The 22500-nt window shown below is 48.1% G+C and overlaps 8 protein-coding genes across 8 annotated transcripts; 5 read left to right on the plus strand and 3 right to left on the minus strand.

Moving 5' to 3' along the window:
* Positions 1–7538: 7538 nt before the first annotated feature.
* FIESC28_05859 (uncharacterized protein) lies at positions 7539–9642 on the plus strand (the record flags this gene model as incomplete). Its single annotated transcript, XM_031160004.1, has 3 exons — positions 7539–8300; positions 8374–9001; positions 9050–9642. The coding sequence occupies 3 exons, from the start codon at positions 7539–7541 to the stop codon at positions 9640–9642; spliced, it is 1983 nt and encodes a 660-aa protein (XP_031015921.1).
* A 421-nt stretch (positions 9643–10063) lies between these two features.
* FIESC28_05860 (uncharacterized protein) lies at positions 10064–10963 on the plus strand (the record flags this gene model as incomplete). The annotated part of the gene is made up of 1 exon (XM_031160005.1): positions 10064–10963. The coding sequence occupies one exon, from the start codon at positions 10064–10066 to the stop codon at positions 10961–10963; it is 900 nt and encodes a 299-aa protein (XP_031015922.1).
* Positions 10964–11154: 191 nt separating this feature from the next.
* FIESC28_05861 (uncharacterized protein) lies at positions 11155–11613 on the minus strand (the record flags this gene model as incomplete). The annotated part of the gene is made up of 3 exons (XM_031160006.1): positions 11155–11291; positions 11343–11384; positions 11436–11613. 3 exons carry the CDS (start codon positions 11611–11613, stop codon positions 11155–11157), a joined length of 357 nt encoding a protein of 118 aa, XP_031015923.1.
* A 2252-nt stretch (positions 11614–13865) lies between these two features.
* Positions 13866–14803, plus strand: FIESC28_05862 (uncharacterized protein; the record flags this gene model as incomplete). The annotated part of the gene is made up of 2 exons (XM_031160007.1): positions 13866–13953; positions 14004–14803. The coding sequence occupies 2 exons, from the start codon at positions 13866–13868 to the stop codon at positions 14801–14803; spliced, it is 888 nt and encodes a 295-aa protein (XP_031015924.1).
* A 2141-nt stretch (positions 14804–16944) lies between these two features.
* On the minus strand, positions 16945–17643 carry FIESC28_05863 (uncharacterized protein; the record flags this gene model as incomplete). The annotated part of the gene is made up of 4 exons (XM_031160008.1): positions 16945–17065; positions 17113–17168; positions 17218–17475; positions 17527–17643. The coding sequence occupies 4 exons, from the start codon at positions 17641–17643 to the stop codon at positions 16945–16947; spliced, it is 552 nt and encodes a 183-aa protein (XP_031015925.1).
* A 415-nt stretch (positions 17644–18058) lies between these two features.
* On the plus strand, positions 18059–19742 carry FIESC28_05864 (uncharacterized protein; the record flags this gene model as incomplete). Its single annotated transcript, XM_031160009.1, has 3 exons — positions 18059–18143; positions 18199–18522; positions 18571–19742. The coding sequence occupies 3 exons, from the start codon at positions 18059–18061 to the stop codon at positions 19740–19742; spliced, it is 1581 nt and encodes a 526-aa protein (XP_031015926.1).
* Positions 19743–19992: 250 nt separating this feature from the next.
* On the minus strand, positions 19993–20697 carry FIESC28_05865 (uncharacterized protein; the record flags this gene model as incomplete). Its single annotated transcript, XM_031160010.1, has 4 exons — positions 19993–20058; positions 20110–20203; positions 20255–20630; positions 20685–20697. 4 exons carry the CDS (start codon positions 20695–20697, stop codon positions 19993–19995), a joined length of 549 nt encoding a protein of 182 aa, XP_031015927.1.
* Positions 20698–21850: 1153 nt separating this feature from the next.
* Positions 21851–22255, plus strand: FIESC28_05866 (uncharacterized protein; the record flags this gene model as incomplete). Its single annotated transcript, XM_031160011.1, has 2 exons — positions 21851–21962; positions 22089–22255. The coding sequence occupies 2 exons, from the start codon at positions 21851–21853 to the stop codon at positions 22253–22255; spliced, it is 279 nt and encodes a 92-aa protein (XP_031015928.1).
* Between the last annotated feature and the right edge of the window lie 245 nt (positions 22256–22500).

Raw genomic sequence — 22500 nt, forward strand, 5'->3', positions numbered from 1 at the left:
TTTTTTTTTTTTTTTTTCTCCGTCTTGACCTCATCATATTGCCGATCCCAGTCTCTTTTCGCTACAGTATTTTGTCACAGCAATTGGTGATAATGTGACTGCAAGCGAAATCCCTTTTTGCATTTATTACTCCTCTCGTTTGGATCATTTCTCCTCTCGTTTGCATTTGCAGTTGCAGTCATTTGACTCACAGACAGATCCATCCTGCCATCGCCAGGACCTCGCCTCTCACAGGCGAGATGCCCGGTGACATGGGTAAAGGTAACAACAAAAAGCTTGGGACCTTGGGTGAAAGAGGAGTCAGCAGGGGGTACGTAGACAATGAGCCTTGCACATGACTTTGACTGGCATCGTATCTGGCACCTACCGCTCGTCTGGGTCGGCCTCGTTTTCCTACCCTTGTCCCCGGATTGACCTTACAAGTCATTCATTGTTCAGGATACCGCCTTGAACTTGAAGGCGGTATCCCTTTTTTTTCTACCGATATCTCAAACTCTAGACTCTCGCTTGTAAAATGCTCGTGCTTTTGCTTTTCGGAAGACACTCCGAAGGTGTGCTTGAGTAGTACTCTACTGTACTGTATCTCTGCGCCACCAATCAGATAACCCAGATTGGGAAAATGGCCGTTTGAATTGAAAGCCGCTGACGGCACAACTCTATTGTTTCCCAGTCCCAGCCGCAAAAAGCAAACCCTTTTCCATGGCAGCTGTGGCTGAATTACTTGTTGAGATGTCTGCAATATTACGTCGTTGCTTTGGAAGTGGTAGAGTAGCTGTTGTTGTCGATCACTTCCCTTTCCTCAGAAACAAAAAAAAAATGCTTGGACTTGTTTCCACGAGACGACAACTAGGTTAGGGGCCTCTTCCCGTCCTCCCCGTCCGCATTCTCCAGCCTCTCTCACGTTTTGACCGCTCTCATGAGTCGGAATCCACTCTGTCAAAGCGAACGAACGGAAGCATCCGTTTCCGCTGCACAAGTCAGAATTTCTTTTCTTTTTTGGTGAACAGTTTCTGTCAAACGACTCAAACCCGTTGGATTTTCTTTTTCTACTGCAGCACCCTTAATACTCCACCGAACGAGACCCTTGAAAGAGTCCAAGATGGAATGACACACACTCATCGAGATACTGACTGACCCTGCCTGCCACTCAGATTTATTTCCCTGCATTGATGAATCTTTGTCTCTTGCAGACCGGGGCAGGTTTACCCTTCACGGCATAGCGGCCGCAGTCCAAGCTTCCCAGCGGAAGGGAAGCGACGCCGATGGTGCGCCGGGGGAGCGGGCACCCCATGGAAGAAGGAAGAAGATGGAAGGGCCGTTAGCAACTGAGATGGTTGCTGACTAGGAGTTGCGCCGGCGACCAGTGCTCCGGGAACAGGAAAAGCTTAAACGATGACTGCTCATTTCCCATTGCAGTTCGATCTACAGGACCCTAAAGATTTGGAACATCGACAGGCATCGTGATCGTCAATTGGGGTTCAAAACATCAATGCTGTTGCTCCTTGTGAACACCGCTCAGATAATATCTTACCGACAAAACACATAAAACATGACAAGGTGCGGTCAACCACGAGTCGACGACCCTGAGCCCCAAAGAAAAAGACAAGACTGCATTAGCCGACTCGTGGTGGCTGACCGTTGTGCCCGCGGAAGGCTTCCAACCGTCCCGCCAGAGTGTTCTAACATGGGTTTGAGAGACATGGGTTTTTACGACTGAAGCTTCTTCACAAGTGTACAGTAATCAACTATCAATCCAGAGTCTAGATTAAGACCTGCCGGTTTGGATCACTTGCAGGGGACCTTTTTTCCCTCTCTCTCGCAGTGAGGCTTTAATGTGCAAATTACTGTGGCGTTGGTCTTGTTGAACTCGCGTGCATTTGAGTTCGCGCCTTTGCATGTTCGTTGAGAGCTGTCAGACACGCGGCGGAGGTCACTGGGGATTCAAGAGAGGATGGGTTGAGTTTGACAGACGTTTGTCCGGTGTCGGACATGTATGTTTCTCATTAATCTAGGTCCGACAGTCACAGACAGAATGGTACTGTAGCAATTGATGAAGCTTATTCTGAATGTACTATGTAGCAATTGGTTGAAGGTTTATTGAGTTGGATGATCATCTGCGATATACTCTCTCCGCCAATAACAGGCTCTATCACCACGAATAAAGTCAACAACTCAAACCCCAATGCTCACAGACTCGCTCTCAAAACCCCGAATCTCTTACTACGCCCGCACAAACTCAATTCTGAGATCCGACCCTCCCCTCCGCAAAGTTCAAGTTCTAGGGCTTCCTAATTCACAATCGCAATCCGACGCTATTGGTTAGCGTCTCCCTTGCGCTCTGATGCCTCGGTCGCAAGGCATCAGTTTCAAACAGTGGTGATCATCTACAAACAAGGAAACCAGCTTAACTAGAGCCCCAAAGTGGATGAGATGAAGCATCATCCAAGAAGCTTCCAATCCACTGATGCCGTCATGATTGTCATCAACTTTCCAATTTTGAAGCTCATTCTTATGCCGTCTTGCATCTGACTTGCAGTAGTCCATTGAGTATTGTACATCAGCGGAATTGAGATTCAGACACTTTGCTGTGCCGTACGTCTAATGCATCTCAACGCTATATCTGCATGCTCTTTACGTAGATATGAGAAATCGAGATGAAAAGCACAGACACAGACTCAAAAGCCCAATTCATCCTTTTGAACTAACGGCGTTTTGGTGTAATTGGTTGGCAACAAAGTTCAGCCATCGATCGAAAAATCAACAATTGATACAACGGGCCGTTTTATGTTTCACGGCTGCGGCTTGGGGCTTGCATTCCAGTCTAGAATTTATTTTTCATAAATAGCATAATTCCGTGGTGCTTCTTTGAGAAACTTGGGTCCATCTTTGAGAAGGCAGTATTTACTCTTTGAGAAGCCTGCATTTACCCATACTACAGAAGGTTCTTAACAACATATTCAATGTAACCAGTCACCCCAATTGCGCGATCTGATCTGACCTGATTAACTTTCGACGATTTCTGTTCCTGGTGGCAAGTTCAATTGGGGCCTCAGTTCTTGTGTGGTTACATCGCTACTCTAATGCGCTCAAGTTTCTTAACCGATGTCACCCATCAAAAGTTCAATTCACAAACGGCTACAGTACCGAGCCCGAATTGCTGGATATGAACAGTGAGCCTCAATTGTTGGCGACGTCGAAGGACAACACTATCTATTGCGCGCTATGCAAGGTACTGTAACCGTCAGATGCACGTCACGACGGTTTACGGAATACCAGGGTATTCGTTCCCCGAAAGGCTTAACTGCTATCTTACTTCTGTAAGTTAAGCTTCGTATGTCTACTGTAAGTTTGCAGCCGGTCAGACGTTGATGTTACTCTACTAGAAGATAGATGCGTTTGAAGTCCAATACCAAGGCCCTCAACATACATGGCCGGCTCGGTGGAAATACTGTGAATGGGAAGACCTTTGCATCAAGTCTAATGCGATTGGATCGAGGGAACGTCAGGAACGCGCAGCAACGTCTACATCCACATGTATCTCCACCTCGCTGACGAAATCAGAGTTTTCAGGCAGTTGGATGTCGTTAGTTACGCAGCCAGTTACTGTATCCATCGAGACAAGACTTTCTTACACAACGGCCCCACGCCGCGTTCTTGTCTTTGTCTGCAGCGGCTCCGAATGTCTCCGGATCATGATGTGCTGCGATGCATCGTGGAGGGGAGATGATCAGTCGATATGTAAGAAGTGGGCAAGGGATTCCTTGTCAGTGAGCATCGACGGTACAGTACAGGGTAGAGTAAAGCAGATGCAAGTCAGAAAACTTCTCAAAGCCACTCTGCTCTGCTTTCTTTTTGCCAGTCAGACCAGTGTCACTCTGCATTGGTTCAATCGTGGCAAAGGCAAGGGAGACAATGTCTGTCACAAATTGATCATGTCTCAGCAGTGAAAACTCTTTCAACTGTGGCTTGAATCCTGAACTTTCTTCTTCGAACAATGTCGAGTGTCTGCCCTGGCTATACCTAAACTGGTGAGACCAGCTATAGCGCGGCCACCGGACATGGGGTCCGGAGGAGTGTGTCTGTGTCGCGTTCCTGACGATCGCGACAAGGGTCTCTCTTTCGCGTGCGCGCCTCATCACCGTTCGGTTCTGCGGCTGATACTGCCCGGGACATGGTCGGCTTTGCCTATGACAAGCGATGCAGATACTCATATCGTTTATTAGGCGAAACGTCCGTGGAAAGAGTCCAGAAGGGCCCTCGGGATGCTCGGCAATGCAATGCATGAGAGTAGGAATTGGAATTGTTCATAGCGCTGCTGTTGTTGCATCCATCGTCTGACCGGATACATACAATCGAGTGATTGTAACTCTGCCGAATCTTATCGGAGTAGTACTCTGAAGCGTTGCAATTTCTTCCTGCGAGGAGTAAAGTACGGGTGCAGCAAGCGCTTGCTCCTTGCACCAACTACTGCAGCCTCAATGTGACCTGGGCTGTCAACCGTCTGAACTCCTTTGATGAAACGATTCACCTCGGCAAGTGCACGTGGTCGGTATTCCGTGTCCAGCAGCCAGCATGGATGACATGGCATTGGGATCTGCAACTGCAAGTCAGCCTCAGAGTACCGGCCGCTACATTGAGTACCTGTAGCCGCGGCTGAGTCGCTCTACTGCAGAGTACTTTCTCAAGATGTTGGTTGGGCTGTCAGTGAAGCGTCATTGCAGCTATTCCAGCGTTGAGCCACCTGCAAGTGAATCTCACCGCTGCTGCAATCTTGCTTTTTTACTTTGAAAGAGAAAAACTTGTTCATGTTGGAGTCTTTCAAGTTCATGTGAACAGAGGCCCTGGCTCAATTAGTGGCCAGCGCGTTGTGGCGGATGCTCATTCGCCCAGCATGGTCCAAGGCTGTCAAAACCGCAGACCGGTATTCGCGGGGGAATTGATCAATTACTCTGAAGCAGCCACGATGCCTTGCCTTGCTGGGGCGAGGCTATCTTGTGATGCCGAGTTACGTACCATGGCGTGTTCTGTCAGATTTGATAGCCCGGTTGTTCAGATAAGGCCTCACCGGTGTCCGGGGTATGAACGTTCCTGCATACTCTTATTACATGGCCTCGCGCTGTATGTACTGTAACTGGCATGTGTTTGCGGAATGAGATATCACACAGGGATATTTTCCTACGTGGGCGACTGCCGGGAGTTGCCAGCCGCGGAATGACAATGAGGTGATTGCGGAATGATGATGGGATTCCGCCATGTAAGATGAGGCCTTTTTGTGGCGAGATACTTGTCAGTTCAATTGAATTGCAGCATGTGAAGTACAGATTATGTGGTTGTATGTATGGTGTGCTGTAATTATTCGGCGTGGTGTTCTGATCAGGGACGGGATGTTGAGGAGAATACTGAGGCCGACGAGCTCCGAGGTCGAGTGTGAACAGCTCAAGTTCTTTGTGGACGGCGACGAACATTGTCCAATCAATCTTGACTGGCTGTACATCGAGTCTGCATGGTTTGCCTGTGCTGATGTCTCCATGCCTGATGGTTGATATCGACAACTTGGTAGACGCTCTTCTGCGAAGATGCCATTGGGTTGAATGACCAATTCTAAAGACGAAGCCAACCCATCAGACATACACTTCCCTACTGTGGCTGGTAATCGATTGAAGTTTGAAACAATAACGTCCGAATATTGGTGTTAATGTCGTTTTTGTTGAGTTGGTAGTCGTTCACAACTCTCGTCGTCACTAGTATAGGGTAATCAGCCTGCCACTTGGTATCAACATCTTGAACAACACTCCTCGTTTGCAGGCCGAACGTTCTCTTTTGCCGGTATTCATCATGACGAAATGATATCGAAATGATATTGAAATGCTATATGTTTGATCTTGCGGGCTGAGTATTGAGAACTAGTGGTTTGTTAGAACACTGTTGGTTCACATGTGATGCATGCTGAACCTCCTCATCCAGCAATATTGGACCAAGAACAAATCAGCATGTATTGACTGCGAAACATGGCTGTTTTAATGGAATGAGAAGTTCCAATGCGTATAATGCAGTAATCGTAGTAAAGGACTGCTCGTGTCGCAGGTAGCATGCGACGAGTTCATGGGCTTCGTGAGCGAGCTTGACTCGGAGTCGAGCGATGACAATGCGTTAGTGGTCCTATGAAGGGAGCTGGCGACGAGACGTAGTCGCGAACATTATGGAATAATGAACAAGATGAGGATCAGAGGTCTATCGGAGATGCATTCGTCGAGGCTCGTTGTGTAGCGACCGCTCCCCACGCGTGGAGCGCCCCTCCTGGGCTGGCTGTTCTCATCGGCGGTGTTACCAGAAAATTGTTTGAGAAGTTCCATCAAATCTGAGAAGCTGAAGAATCCGAGGGCTATAGGTAATTCCAAGGTTCGTCTCGGTAGAATCATCGGCCATATCGCTGCCAGCACTGTTGAATCATAATGACAATCTTGGTCTTCGTGGTGTCTCGTCGACCTGCAACCTCGCGGCGGTCTCTTTTTAGGGAGGATTCGGCGATTTGACGAGTCGCTGGTTAATTATCACTGATGCAACTTGTGAAAGGGAGGTGCTGCCTGGCCTGTTCCTTCCTTCTCCTTCCTTCTGTTCATGTTGTGGTTCAGATTGTCTGTCGGGGCTCTCGTACAGTGACACTCGTCTCGCATGGCAGATGACGACACTCTAAGCAATCGACAAATAGCTAACAATTATCGCAAATGAAGCTTCCTATTTACGACGGAGAAGAGAAGTGCGAATGTCGCCCCTATAACGATATCCCAGCTGACGGCGCCTCCTATCGCCCAAGCTGACCACCCTCAAAGAGAACCACCCTCAAAGAGAACCACCCTCAGATAGCCTGCCCTTTGATGAAACAAACCTGACGATAAGGCTTTCCTAAGGTAACATCACGAAACTCACAGACGCAACCATTAACTCAATCAGCTGACATACCCCGGATGATGTGGTCCGGATCGTGACGATACTCGGCAATCGAATGCGGCCCCACTCCGGAGGTTGCACCGGGATCTACGCAATCCTTGGTAAGAGCCTCATTAACCAGGCCAAGACATCCAAGCAGATGAACATTACCATGGCACTCTTACTGATAGGTGGTGGTAACTCCGTTGTCAAAAAACAAGGTTCACAAGCGATGCACAATGCCAGATTAGTGGGTGCCATGGGTGGAATGGTGACGTGAACTGACAGCTGAATGCCAAGGATGTGGGTTATTTACGCGTGTCTTTTCGTTTATCAATTGTCTTGCCGTATCGCTTTCAGTGTCTTGGTGGTAATAGTGTGTGGTTCTGTTTGGTTGTTGCTTGCCATGATCGTCTTCAGCTGAGATTTTGTGACGTCATGATTCAAGATTAGATGTCATGATACTCCTCCCCTGCCAGTTTGACGTAGGCGGCGGGGTATTCCCATTCCAATTCCAGCTTGTCGAAAGATATGAATAGCTAAGGTAGCTTCCTAGCTTTGCATCGTTCAACTATCGCTTCAAACACCACGAGAGAGTGGTAATCATCACCATGGCTACAACATCTGACGACCCCAACCGTCGGTTCTCGACAGGCACGACAGCTGTAGGCAGCGAACCCGAAATCGTCTCAGAACACACAGAAGAAGCTCCAACCGTAAGCCACGCCCTGGCCGAAGAAAGCAAAGACCTGGACTTTACAGAGAAAGGCGCTGCCCAACTCGAACACGGCGATGTCGAAGTCAAGAACCTGGGATGGAACGAGGAGCCGCAAGCCGTACCGCATCTTGTCGGCGGTCTCAAGAATGAAGATGTCTGGGCTTTGATTCGTCGCTTCGACAAGCAGGTGTTTTACGTCAAGAGCATCGACGAGCCCCCGCTGGGAATGCTGGATATGAATATCGCAGATGACGAAGAGTTTTCTCCTGAGAAGCTTAGGGCGCAGATTGAGAGACTTTATGTGTCTGTTTTCACGCAGCTGTTTTCGTTCTGGAAGCATATTGTGAGACTTCGATCGTGGAAGGAGACGAGACGGACTTCTGCTTTCTTGGGAGTGTATACTCTGGCATGGCTGCTCGATATTCTGGGACCCACGATCATCATCTTCATCATGATCCTGATTTGGTACCCTGAGGCTCGCGATATTTGCTTCCCTGGCGCACCTCCTTCCCTGATTGACTCCAAGACTGGAGGAGTCAAGACACCGGCTGCTGGTGTACTTGCTTCTGATGACTCTGTTACTGGTGCGCCGGAGAAACATAAGGGTGAAGCAGCTGAACAGGAGGCTCATAGCTTTGTGACGAGCCTTTCAACGGTATGTTCCGGTGTGAGTTATGATTTTATCGCCTTTGCTTTCGTTTGACAGAAAAAGACTGATAAGGGAGTAGATTGTTGTTAGTACTGCTGCTGGAAAGCATCCCCAGACGGACCCCGACGACGACAGCATTGCGCCTGACCCTACTAAGCTTACCGAAGAAGCTACGGAGGCTAAACAAAAGTCTCTGGGAAACAATCCCCATGCCAAGCACAACAGGGCCAAGAAGCCAGTGTCGAACGCTGTCTGGGATAAGGCTCGTCCCACGATGCACATGATCGCCGACTTTGTCGATACATGGGAACGCTTCGGAAATGCTCTTAGTCCCGCTGCGCCTTTCCATCGTCATCGACCCAAGTTTATTCTCATCGGTGTTCTTGTACCAATGCTTCTCGGATCGTACTTCACGTCTCCCTACATGGCTATGAAGGGAATGGGTTTCGGCGCTGGCTTTGGATTCTTTGGTGATCCTATCATTACACCTGCTTTGAACTTTATCAACAGGACGTATCCTCGCTGGGAGAAGTATGTTGAACTGCGAAATACTATTCTTCGAGGTGTCCCGACAAATGCGCAGTTGGCCATCACTCTTCTCCGTATTGGAGAGAGGAACAAGGCTCCTCTGCCACCGCCTCCTACCTCGGATATTCCTCCTGCAACTGAACCTCATGAGACTGCCGGAGAAGGTCTCGAACATCTAGGTGTGTACTACTGATTGGAAATAGAAGTGAGCCTACTAACACCACCAGAAGGAGTATCGCAGGCCGAAATCACCGCGGCTGTCCAGCCCGATCCTAACGTAATCCACGAGGAAGAACAAGAACAGGAGGAAGAAAAGACAAAGCACAAGAAGTCCCATCGTATTATGAACTTCATCAAGGGTACGGCAAAGGGCGGCGTAGCAACAGCTCTAGCCGCCGACAAAGCCAAAGCCAAGGCAGGCGCACACCACGCAAAGAACCGTCTCGGCGTTGTAAAGGGCGAACAGCCTAACCCTATTACTGGTCCTATCCGTTTCCCTTGCCGATACAAGGGTAAGAAGGGCCATGCTTACATCACAGCTACAGCTACCACGCCCGCTGTTAGCTGGACGATTGAGGCTGAGGACTTGAAACCTACTTGGACGGTTACAATTGGTGAGATTGATGAGTTGAAGAAGATGGGCGGTTTGGGGTGGAAGAGCAAGATCATTGTTGGTTGGGCTATGGGAAGTGAGATTGTTGATGGGTTGATTATCAAGACTAAGGATGGTAATGAACACCATCTTACGGCTGTCAGTATGAGGGATCAATTGTTTAATCGGTTGATTTCTATGGGGAGCCAGATGTGGGAGGCATGGTAAAGGATGCATGGTACTATGGCGAGTTTGGAATGGGTCATGATGTTTGTTTAGCATTTGGAGTTTTGGGTAAAAGTGCATGTAATAGCACGATGAATACGAGATACGATGATGTGGAATCATTTTGGAGAATTGACACGTTTTGATGTTTGCTTGGTAATCTGGGGTTAATGCGAAATCGGAAGCTATCGTGAAATGCGGGGATGACGTCAATTAACCAACCAGTGGAGTTGAATCAAGATGCTTACAGAGCACCATCTTTCAGCTACACATTCAAGCCTCGGCACAGTGTCTGTAGCTAAGATTGTTTCACGATAAAAGAAACAAGAATCCAGACTCGAATGCCCTGTTTATGCACCACACATTAGCCACTCATCCAGCAGACACTACTCGATCTGTCATCGCAAACTAGTCCTCTCTCATCATGTCAGAACCATACGATCTCACAACCACAGACTCGCACCTCGTCTGCGACACATGCGGCACACACTTCCCAACCACATCCCTAAAAACATGTTTCATCTGCGACGACCCACGTCAATTCGTGCCTCCCACAGGCCAATCCTTCTCCACGCTAGCTTCTCTCAAAAAGAAGCATCGTAACGAGTTTACCTCCTGTGCTACTGATCCGGATATCACGTTTATTACGTCTACCCCAAAACTTGGGATTGGACAGCGTGCTATTCTTATCAAGACTCCCACCGGAAATGTACTTTGGGATTGTATTACCCTGCTGGATGATGAGACTGTGGACAAGATTAAGGAGATGGGTGGGTTGAGGGCTATTGTTATCAGTCATCCGCATTTTTATAGTGCGCATGTTCAATGGGGACGGGCTTTTGGATGTCCTGTTTATCTTGCTTCTGAGGATATGGTCTGGACGACGTTTTCTTCGTCGGAGCAAGTTCCTGTGACGTCTACTGCAACACCGATTTTGGATACTGGTGCAACAGCCATCAAACTGGGCGGCCACTTTCCCGGTTCCATGGTTCTACACTATAACAACACTCTCTTCATCGCCGATACACTCATGACCACAGCCTCGGGTGTAGGAGACTGGAGTGTTGATGCAAGCGGTGCTGAAAGGTCTCGACCAGAGGGCCTCAATTCTTATTCGTTCCTTTGGAGTATTCCTAATTTTATACCGCTTGGTGTGGAGGAGATGGTGAGGATGTGGAAGGTGTTGAAGGAGTGGGAGTTTGAGAGGACGTTTGGAGGGTTTATGGGGATGGATGTTAGGGGGGATGCGAAGAAGAGGGTTTGGGAGAGTATGAAGATTCAGGCTGGGTTTATTGGGGAGAAGGATTTTGACAGTAGAATTTAGTTTACATTTGTACTTGATGAATGATGAGATGAGTGATGAGAGATGCAGTTGTAGTATGTTTATTTAGTTTTAGTAATTACAATAATAAATGTAGTAAATCAGTGCCATTCTGATGTGGGTATCGATCATGCTTCGCCTTTTCTATCTCCCTCTGACGCCTTGAAATAACAATTAAAATATGTGAGAGGATATTATTCCTTCTTCCAGAACTTCCACTTTTGCTTGGACGGCGATGAAGGGCATAAGTAGCGGTTAAGTAATTCGCGACCTTCATCGGGGAGATCAATAACGGACTCGTTTAGAGTATCGATGATAAAGCGGTTTGCTGCTGCACTGTTAGTAACCCATTCCCTTAAAGTAATTGATAGAGGGGACATACGCATCAGGTCGATACCATCTTCACCAGCATCAACAGCCATATCTATCCTCGTAGAATTATAGCATCCATATCGAGATTGTAGCTCAAGCATACATCTCCATAATTCTCTTGTTTCGTCGAGGGTCATGCTTTCGCAGCTGCGTTCGGAGCATGTGCTTGCTTGGCGGCTTCTTTGGTTGCCTTCATGCTCGGATTTGTTGGTTGGTTCTTCGCTGGGACTCCATGTTGTAGTGGGGAGGGCGAGGGAACCGGGGTGATGTTCACGATACATTGTGTATGTAAGTGGTTGAGTATGATGGATTGAGTCGAGTTGATGAGGGTAATTGATGGGATGAGTTGATAGAGAATTATGTTGAGTCGGATTGAGAGGAGGTTTATATCAATTCGTTCAACACCTTGTCTCAGAATATCCCAATCTCTTTTGGTCGTTTCTTTTTTCTTTTTTCTTCGAGTCTTTCCCTTTTCTTGCTTTAGGCTCTTTTCTTGTTCAGGGCGGTTTGGGCTGATGAGTTGTCGCTGGGTAGTGGGGGCCCAATATGACAGGCTAAACCCTGCTATTAATTGATCAAAGCGTAATAATCAGGTACGAATGAATCCCTTTCAAGTAAACAAAATAATTATGCGGCGGGAAGCGCTTATTAAATAGACAATGCCCAAACGGTGATTACCGACAAAGGGGGGGAATAAATGGGTGTTGGGAGTCAGCGGGAGGGCGTCACTTTGTAGGGTCCAAGACTTGTTGACTTTATTAGATCATGAAAAAGTTGACGTCTTGGAGGGTGGGTGAGTCACATGGGTACTGTAGCAGAGAATGTGCATATCTCTGATGTTAGGGTAGATCAGTACTGTTGTCATGGAGAAAGACAATCTGACGACGACATCAGTGATCGACTTTGCATGCTCGGCAGTTGTACGTACTACCGACAACCCAGTATCGGAGAAACCAGTTGAGGTTAGAGTGCGTATCGGAACTAATCAGTGGTCGTCACTCTGGGAGATAAACAGGGCAAAGAGGGCGCGTGTCACTGATGATCTGCGGCCCAGAACTAGCCGTGGTCGCAAGCCTCAGCCAAGACGGTTCATTGCTGGCTGTGTCATGAGACTAGATGATGATAAGCTTTCAGAGATATGGCTGTGAATCTGGAAATGGATGAGAAAACAATGACGCTAACAGTAATGTTCATTGCGGCGTCAGTCATTTCACTGATAAGAACAAGACATCCGCTACAGCCGTGATGAATGATCATGCAAAGATAGTAATCGAGTCACAGTCACAAGCCAACTAAATAAGGCTGAAGGGAAGGGAAATATCCGAAAGACCCTTGGATCCACTTGATGAGGATCGAGTGGATGAGGTTAACGCCATCTTGATCTTTGGTCGGTGTGGCTTTTTTGTCAGTTGATGGATGTAAGGGAGTGACATGCATTGCCAAGTGAGGGTTAACATCCATAACCATTCGAGGTGAGTGAAGTTGATGATTGTCATGAATGACAAGTCAAATGCACTTCGCCTCAACAAATGCGTTTTTTCACTACGAGTATGATATGTGTATGCTTCTTGGCGACACGTAATTAATTACTCACGATGTGATATCTTGACTGTGGCGCGGCACGGCTATCTCCACGTTGACTGTAACTTCAACAGCCATTCCATCGTTCGCAGCATCCATCATTCACTGTGGCGCCGGCTGAAACTTGGAGGCTCAAAGATCGATCGAGACTGGTCTTTTTATAGAAGTGGTCAAAGTTTATTCTATTTGACGTTTGCAATTAACGCTGTACTACATACAGTATGGAGATAAGCTGGTGATGAATTAGTGTTGACGATAAGGCTTGACAGCTGAAGTTGTTAGTCTCGGTGAGTTCCATTACTTGGTTACATCTGACTGAAATGTTGGGAAACTTTCGGGATCTGACGATGATCATCGTGATAATCGCTTAGCCGGACCTCTTAGAGAGTAAGAAAAGTCCTGCTTGCGTTATCAATTGAGTATGTTGTCGGCAGTGCTTGTCTTGGCAGATGGGATGATCACGGCACGACCCTAGTATCACTTGCAACATGCTAAATCTCAATGATACCCGGTAGCAAGAAGTTCGAAGTTAATTGAAGCCATGTCACAGCAGGTATATTTCGTTGTCATTTCTCACTCGCATGGGATTGGCTCTTCTTATTGAGCAGACAGACTTGCAATATCTCGACAACCAACCGCCTCTGGCGAAGTGAATAGGCTATTATTCTATATGAAAAGGGAAAACTGGCCCGGAAATAAGAAATTGTGTTTAGATATCGGACCATCTACACAATATCCGTCAATAGTTACTATCTAGTGGAGTCTGATTCTTCAATAGTTTCACTCTTCAGCTCGTCTAGAACGTCTGCCAAGACCCAGATTCAATAGTCTAATCCCCTATTCTGTAGAGAACATAAATACTCACGATATACGGAAATAATTATTGCTTTGTACATAGCTGTTTTCGTTCATTCGTTCTAGTAACTGTCACTCGTTATTTGTCGTTGCTAACATGCGTTTCGCTCTTTTCTGTTCTATCGCCCTTGGGGCTGATATTGTCGTTGCGAGTGTATGCAAACCTCGTCACTCGACAGACAGCAGTAAGTGACGTCTTTAATGTTTAGGAGGTATGGAATCTGACCGCGTACAGGTGGTGTTTCTGGAGAGGCTAGCTCGACTGTTTCTGAGATCAGTTCCGCTACCGGTACCGAGCTTGAGACTGCCACTACGAGCGCTGTATCCTCGTATGTGACCATCGAGACCACTGCTTCTGTCGATTTGTCTACCAGTGCTGTAACACTTACCTCCGAGGACGAAACTACCGCTGAGACGATGAGCTCTGAGCTTTCGTCCACCTACACCGAAGACAGCATCACGACTGTCTCTGAAGCCACCACAATCATCGCCGAGACAACAACGACTGCCTTTGATGAAAGCACCACAACGCTGGCCGAAACAACAACCACAGCCGCCGCACCTCCTATCCAAACCTTCCAAGTCACTGCTCAAGGAGTAGGTCCGCTATTGGGCTTCCCTTCCCCAGGCTCAGTAATAGCCTTCAACCTTCAAAACAACCCACCTCTTTCACTCACTCTCGACCCCGAATCGTCTCACGTACGCGTAGGCGGCCTCTACTGGTGCGTTTCGTACCAGATGAACCCTGCCCACCCGGCATCATTGTCTCTTTGCAGTGAAGACCAAAGGGATAGCGCGGGCTTTCTTACTTGCGATGAGAGTCTACAGTGCTCTGCTCCGGCTGGATTGTGTGGTTTCAACGTAGAGAACATGGAGGAAGGATGTTGGACTACGCCTGGTGTGTTTTCGAAGTTCTATGTTCTGGACACGGGCAACAGCTTCCGTCTTTTCCTGGTCTCTGTAGATAATTCTCTTTCTGGGAGCCAATGGTCGACTGTTGAGCTTCAAGCTGCCCCGGCGGCCCTTGGTGATTGATCAGGAACATCCGGGGACTGGAAGGATGATGGACGTAGCTGATTACTTTCTTGTATATATTGAGTCAAACTATAACATCGTACACTGGCACATCGTTTGACTCCTGTTGTGACAGACAACATCCCCTCAGCCCTACCACTGTCAAAACAAGCTTTCGTAGTCAGGACTAAGCTTGTCTGATCCGAGGTGTTGGTCAGACTTCATGCAGTCAGCTCACTAACTCCGAAAAGAGAAAGTAACCGGTTGTTCCGTCTTACGCTCCGAAGAGTTGGATGGGTGGTGGTAGCATGTAACATAAACGGTGAAAGTCAATTGATCTTACTGCATGGTGGTGGCCTCAGATCATGACTGTTGTATGTGTAGGCACTCCACCAAACACCATCATCGTCATCTATAAGACTCATAATCAATTGGTAGCTTAATGGGGGTGAAGATTAGAAAAGTCCATCTAAAGACCATACTAATATCCTGGGCTCGCGTTCAGTCCAGCAATTCACGAAAGCACTTTTCCCCCAATGTCGTTGTCAATAAACCCCCAACACTGCCCAAGCCAATCCCCCAATGATCGATGCAGGCTGTCCACTATACCCGGAAAACACTCCTCTTCCATATAACCCGAATAACCCATAATCGAGCAAAGAACCAATTGAGAATCCGCCAGAGTTGTGAAGTACAGGCATCCATATTGGATTGGGGGTATGGCTGTTGCACGGACGTAGACGTATATGTTGTCAAAGGGGCGCAAGTTCGGAGTGAAGCCGACCGCTGGGTTCTCAGAAGCTCGTACAGTACAGGCGCAAAGCTCCTCTTGCTCCATCATCTACAAACAACAACCGGGAATCGCGGAAGGTGAGTACCATTGCGGTTATGTTTAGGTGTCGCAATCCCATGGAGGACTCAGATGTCATGCTGTCGCCTGTAGACTTGCATGCCCACACAAAACCGGCCAATGTAGAACTCCAAAATTTCCCGAACACCTCAAACTTGGTCTGAGGTAGATATCGCGATCGTCGTTGTATCGAAATTCAAGACACATCTCTCCGTCATCGACAGTCATTCCATTGCCCAGCGTTATTCCTAGACGACCCGCACTGTCAGTGAACCAAGTATACTAGAGTACGTCCAGCTTCTGGTAAACACAAAAGAGCTTATCTTCATCTGCAGAAAGACTGACATTGCCCTGGCTCATACACCTGACGTCCCGAAACTGGAACCAGTTGATCTGTTTGGCCGAGATATTCCCGCTGAGCAAGCTTTCCGCTTTTCTCGGCGTGAACCAAGTATGTCTTGTCGCCTACATCGCAAAGACTGGAGGAGCCTGCGACTGGGCCAGGAGTATTCCATTGATTGGGTGAGGACTGGACTTGAGCGTTTGATTCGAGCTTTGCTGTGCATAGATATGCATCTTTGGAGTCAAATCAGAGGGCCCAGAGCTTGTTGTCGTGTGATGCAAGTGAAGCTCGATATGCCGGTATGATGGTATCCTTGTCTGTGTCGCAACAGGCGAGTCGCGACTTGATGAACCGCAAGGCTCTGCATCAATCAGACGCCCGATATACGAGCATGTCGCGGCTGGACCCGAGTGGCAACTTACCTGAGGCTATGATGGAAGGTTATAGTCATGATGGGCAGCCTTTCCCTAGTCCTCAACGGCCTGCTTGCGAGCCACAGTCGTTGCCAAGAATGAATCCAAAATGAGCTACATGTTTGTCGTGTAGTGTAATACAAAGAATCGCAACATATTTGCGAAGCAGGGGTGGGCGGTTTGGCCTTCAGTCAAGACCTCGAGGGCGTTTCATTGCTGGCCGTTCTTGACAACTTTGCCATGGAATTGATGGGCCGGGTCATTCGTCCAGGCGTAGAATCAACGGACATGAGTTCAAACAGAGTCGGATGAGAAAAGGAAGACATAAGAATGACGTCCCTTTGCGATGCAGTCCAATGCACGTGCTCCGTTTCCCTAGAAGTGAACATCAATGCGCGGCATTTTGGGCGCGCTCAAACGGTGGTCTCAAGCTCATCGTGGGAACAATCCAATAAAGGCTCTTTTTTGGTAAATTGTTTGTAAGGCTATCTAGCGTAGTTAGTGAGAGACCTCACATGCTCACCTGCTGTCTCCCTAATCTAATGCGTTCTACCTATCATCGCTTGGGATCATCCGATGGAACAGATGGGAAGTAACCGGGCTTTGATGCTCGTTCCCGATCCTGTTTCGCAGCTTCGGCTTGTCTCTTCTTCAACAACCTCTGTTGGTAAAAGGCGCTGCACCACGTCAGTGACTTCTTATTTGGGAGATAAGAGTAACTTACGTCTTCAACTCAAACACACGAGGCTCTTCTTCAGGCGCAGGACTATTCTCTTCTTTCTGTACCACTCAGTCAGCCGAGCCTAATTCTTTGACTCATCTCACTCACCTTATCCTCATCCTTCTTCTCATCTTTATCCTTGTCCTTGTCCTTATCTTTATCCTTATCGTCCTTCTCTTTGTCGTCTTTATCCTTCTTGGCCTCCTTCTCCTTCTTCTTCTTTTGCTTCTCTTCGTACTCCTTCATGACGCGCTCCTTTTCCTCTGCCAACTCCTTCTCGCGCTTCTGCTTGGCAGCCTCTTCATCGATCTTTGGTGTCGCGAAATACTTGTCTTTCAAGTGAACGGGGCAGACAAAGAAGAAATCCTACCATGTGAGTGCATGAGCTTACACTTCTCTGCTTGTTCTTTCAGATACCTTTTTGTCTGGTGTGATTAACACGGATGTGCTTGACTTGTAGCAAATGTCGCATGCTTTGGCAGCTGAATCAGCAACCTTGCGGTGCGTGTAAAGATTTGGGAACGTGGTTGACATGATGAATATGGATGTCAGTACTGAAGATCTTGTGCTTGTACGAAAAGAGACGCTTTGTGCCTGACAGCTCCAGGCTCGTATCACTTGGAAAGATGAATCGGGCAGCTCGCGGGGAAGGAAGCGCCGACCGCCTGACGTCAGATGCTGATAGGGCGAGGTTCCCCTGTAAATCAACAGCAGCGCCTGTAAACCACTAAAACTGGCAGCTCTAGCGCCATGACCCTGACTAATAAGCGCCCTCCATCATGAATCGCTATCTTATCGCAACTCTTAGTCCAGGGAAATATGATGACCTTTGCACCCTCATTGCCACGACCAACAGTAAACAATTCTTCACCCATACATATTTTTCACACCCAATCTTTTCCCACCAAAAAGTCGTGACCAAATCACAGCTAGACGATTGGATTCAAACATGGGCAAAATTCTTGATACAGACAAGTTGGGCTCTGTATTTGGTACCCGGCCAGACATTCTACAAGGTATTCAGAAAGCAGCAGGTAAATAAACGATGTCCCTGAATGCATTATTCACGATGTACTGACGAGAATCAAGACTCTCCCACTCGAATCGCTTTGTTTAACGAAATTGCGACACATGTCTACGATCAATTATTAAGTGGAAGCACGGAACCTGCACACAAGAAGAGAAGAGTCGACGTCCAACAGGCCAATGGAGCTGCCAACGGCACGAAAGCTCCCGTCAAGACCCAGACCAACGCCGCAGACGAGACTGTTCTGTTGGAAATAAAGGAAATCTCCGTTTCCGTGCCTCAGAGGAAGAAGTTTGAGTTGTGTTTTACAGATGGCCATATTTACGCTCGTGCGCCAAACACCACAGCTCCTATTCCAGCCATAACATACGCGTGGTCAGATATTGGTACGCGTTATTGATGTCATTATACGGTCTGTGCTAACTTTGCGCCAGAACATGTCTTTTACCTCCCCGTTCCCGAGAAGAACCAGGTCCAGCACAACTACGTCCTTTTCCCACGAGGAACATGTCTCCCCTCCAAGACAAACCCCCCGACCGAAGAGCCGCTCGTTTTTACAGTACCCGCGACAGCGCCCAAGCAGGGTACGATAGGTGGGCCTGATGCTGGAAGTGCGGCAGCAGTATCGGACAACTACAAGTCTCTGTTCCACTGGGCCTTGAACCGCCATCTCAAGCCCATTGGTATTGATATCACTTCGGCCAACCCCGGCAAGTTCCATAGCATGGTGCGACAGCCTCACCGACCGGGCGAAAAGGCTGTCCATGTGAAGGCATTCAGGGGCTCCAAGGACGGATACCTATTCTTCCTTGAGACTGGCATTCTCTGGGGCTTCAAGAAGCCACTTATGTTTATTCCTTTGAACCGTATTGCGGCGACAAGCTTTACCAACATTCTCCAACGAACGTTCAACCTTTCCGTGGAAGTGTTTGCAGGCGAGGGCGATGCGACAGAGGAGGTTGAGTTCTCCATGATTGACCAAGAGGACTATGGTGGCATTGACGAATACATCAAGAACAAGCGCCTACAGGATCGAAGTATGGCCGAGCAGCGAAAGGCCAAGCTCGAGCTGGCTGAGAACCGCGCAGCAGCCAAGAAGAACGGCGAAGAAGCTGGAGAGGGTGAAGCGGCTGGTGGTGATATTTCAGAGCTTGCAAAGGCGCAATTGGACGTTGAGCAAGCTCTGCAGGATGAAGAGGATGAAGATGAGGAGGATTACGATCCTGGTAGTGATGCGGACTCTGATGGCTCAGGAGAGTCTGATGAAGATGACAGTGACGATGATGAGGATGACGAAGATGATGATGGAGAGGAGGGCGAGGAAGGTGAAGAGGGTGAAGAGGATGCTGAAGGAGAAGCCGAGGCGTCAGAGGACGATGATGAGGATGTCAAGCCCGAGCCAGAGATCGTCAAACCTGAGCCAAAGGCTAAGCCCGTACCAAAGGTCAAGGCTGAACCAAAGGCCAAACCCGCGCCAGTACCGGCACCAAAGCCTGTTCAAGAACCTGTCGTGAAATCAGGTTGGGCAGCATTGAGAAGCGTCCCTCGAGCACCTGCTCCAGCGGAGAGTATGGATTTGGACGATGAGAAGTTTGACGTTGTTTAAGACGATGGAGGCGTGTTTGTAATGATAGATCCGGCTGTCAATGTATGGAGCTGTGGTGTATATGAATGATAGAGGCACACAATGTTATCACTTTTCAGATGTGGAGTAAGAACAAATATTTATTGGTACATATACTGCTTCTATTCGCAGTGAAGATAAGTCCAATTAATGGTAACGATAGGGCGCTAGCAAAACCCATTGGTATCATGTCGCAAACTAAAAAAGAACAATCCCATGACGTTTCGTCTCATTACTTCTGGAAGCAGCGTACTTCTGTTCGACCACTTCGGTGGTAATCGGCAAGTGGCATGTTACACTAGTCTTGTCAGTACAAACCCTTATGATCAAACAATAATCATGAACTTACATTTCCACATTGATGATGAACGTCCTTAAGAGAAGAGATGCAGTAAGGAATGCATCCCAGACAGGTAAAGAAACAAACACCTGCAGCAATAGCACTGCATCCATTAGCACACGATTCTTCTCATCAGGTCATGAAATATACTTACTGCGTCATTCCGCCAGACTCAGCCTTTGTGACAGTCATGGCTCTAACACCACAACTGGGACAAACTACCGGTGCACTTTGACTCTGCAGATTCTGGATCGGCATACTCTGGTAGTTTTGTTGTTGGGTTGGTGGGAAACCGCCCTTCTGCTGACCCTGTGGCGGTTGCTGATGAGGGTTGAAGTTACGATCTTGCTGATCATGTTGGTGTGTAAGAGGTGGTTGAGCAAGAGGGGAGCTGCCCATGTTGTGGTTCTCGTATTGGGGCGGTTGTTGTTGCTGGGTCTGCTCAGGATAATGAACCTGCTCAGGATGTTGCTGACCCTGCTCGGCGTAGTAGCCCTGCTGAGGGTGGCTGTAGTTGTTTGGTGTAGCAGCTACATCTTGTTAGTCTCTGACACTCTTCAAATGCATGTGAGATAGGAACATACTAGGTTTCTCCATTGTGAATATTGATACGATAATCGATACGATAATTACTAGATCAAGTCCATAACAGGAACCGTCCTGCGTTCCATCTTATAAACATTTCCCCAGTGGCGTAGTCCCCGGCCATTGCCTGTTTCTTTCCCTTCACACCATCTTGGCAGGTTAGGTCATAACATTGCGCAACAAGTCAAGGTGGTCTGTGATGTCACGAAGGATCGATCACCATTGGTCACGCCGTGTTAATCTTCCTCACCAAGTCTGGGCGAAGGACGTCACGAGCTTGGCGTTTGGATTGCTGTAAGTGCCAAGTGTGGCGAGTGGTGGCTGTGCTGGGGATACCCCTGTGGCAAGTGGGGATGCGTCATGCGGAGGCCGCAGGGTGTCAGAAGAATTGACCGTTATAAGCGTAAGAAACGAAATAGTTCAGTCATCTTATGCCGATTCAGATTAGCATTTAGGCTACTTTATTTTGTAGGCCTGAGCCTTGGAGGACAATCCTTCTGACATCCGCCCGGGAGGATTGATTAAGGACGTGGAATTTGGTTGTTGGATGAAGGATTTGGGCCGCAAGGTTGAGTTGTCTGTTAGGCAGGGCTGAAACCAAGCACTCCAAAGAAAAGGGACTTGGGTTAACAGCACATCATTCATTCTCGACTAGCTAGGTATCTCAACTCGGGCGGATGCTGCGCTCAGGACAATTCCAGGTTCTGTGACTGTAGGATATCTCTCTGATGCCTTAGATTCAGAGTGTCACTGTCAGTACTTGAGACCAAACCCCAAACCTTGCTCTCAACCAATAGACGTCCGGTATGGTGTAGTGGCTAACATTTCGCGCTCTCATAACTTGAGAGATCAAGTACCGCGGAGCCCAGGGTTCGATTCCCTGTACCGGAGTTTCTTTTTGCATCTTGTTCCTCTGAACAAACAATCATCCTTTCCCATCTCTTCTCCTTTTTGCTCACGTTGGTCCTCAGCGCCAAGCTCACTCACTCACTCAGCCTTGAAGTCAAGCATCGGCTTTGAAAGCTTATCGATACGTGCATTATCTTATCACTCCACACCGCACGTGACCCCACTCCAAACTTTCCACTCCATCAAGCATCACGACCCTCACCCAGTCTCGTCTCGCTCGTCGTCGATCAATTTAATCCCCCAGTGATTCGCGAAAATGGCCGGCCGTCATAAACCCATCCGTCTCCCTCCCCTGAAGACTCTGCGGGTGCACAACCCCAAGCGCCAGGTCGAGAATCCATGCATTGCTATCATGTCTAGTGTTCTCGGTAAGTCCCCCCCATGTACCTAGCTGCCCGATCACAATTGCACGCAGAAGACCACGATTGAACGTATAATGAGATCGCACGGAAGGAATGCATACAAGGGAAGATCAAGGGCTAACAGTGCAACAGCATGCTGGGCTTCAGCAGGTTACAACGCAACAGGCTGCGCAGCAGTAGAGAACCAACTCCGCAAATGCATGGACGGTCCCGCGGCTCCTCCTGCGCCTACGAATACTATCAACTACCACTTGGCGCGTATGCAAAAGTACATGACCGGACCTCGAAAGCAGAAGTAGACGGGACCGTAATGGGACTGAGAAGATAGAGACAAGCGATAGGCAGGGATTGAGGAATGGCACGACTGGGAAGCAGACGCACAACGAAAGACTTCACGACTGGATGGAACAGGGGCATCGGTGGAAAAAGAGCGCTACTTTGGATGAACGCAGAGGAAGATATCAAGCTGTATAACAATACCACGGGGATAGAAGATGTGTACAAATAATGTACAATACAATACGAATGACTACAACTCAAGACC

This window comes from Fusarium coffeatum (assembly GCF_003316985.1).
Source record: "Fusarium coffeatum strain FIESC_28 chromosome Unknown BRIP53273_contig_126, whole genome shotgun sequence".
Classification (NCBI taxonomy): Eukaryota; Fungi; Ascomycota; class Sordariomycetes; order Hypocreales; family Nectriaceae; genus Fusarium; species Fusarium coffeatum.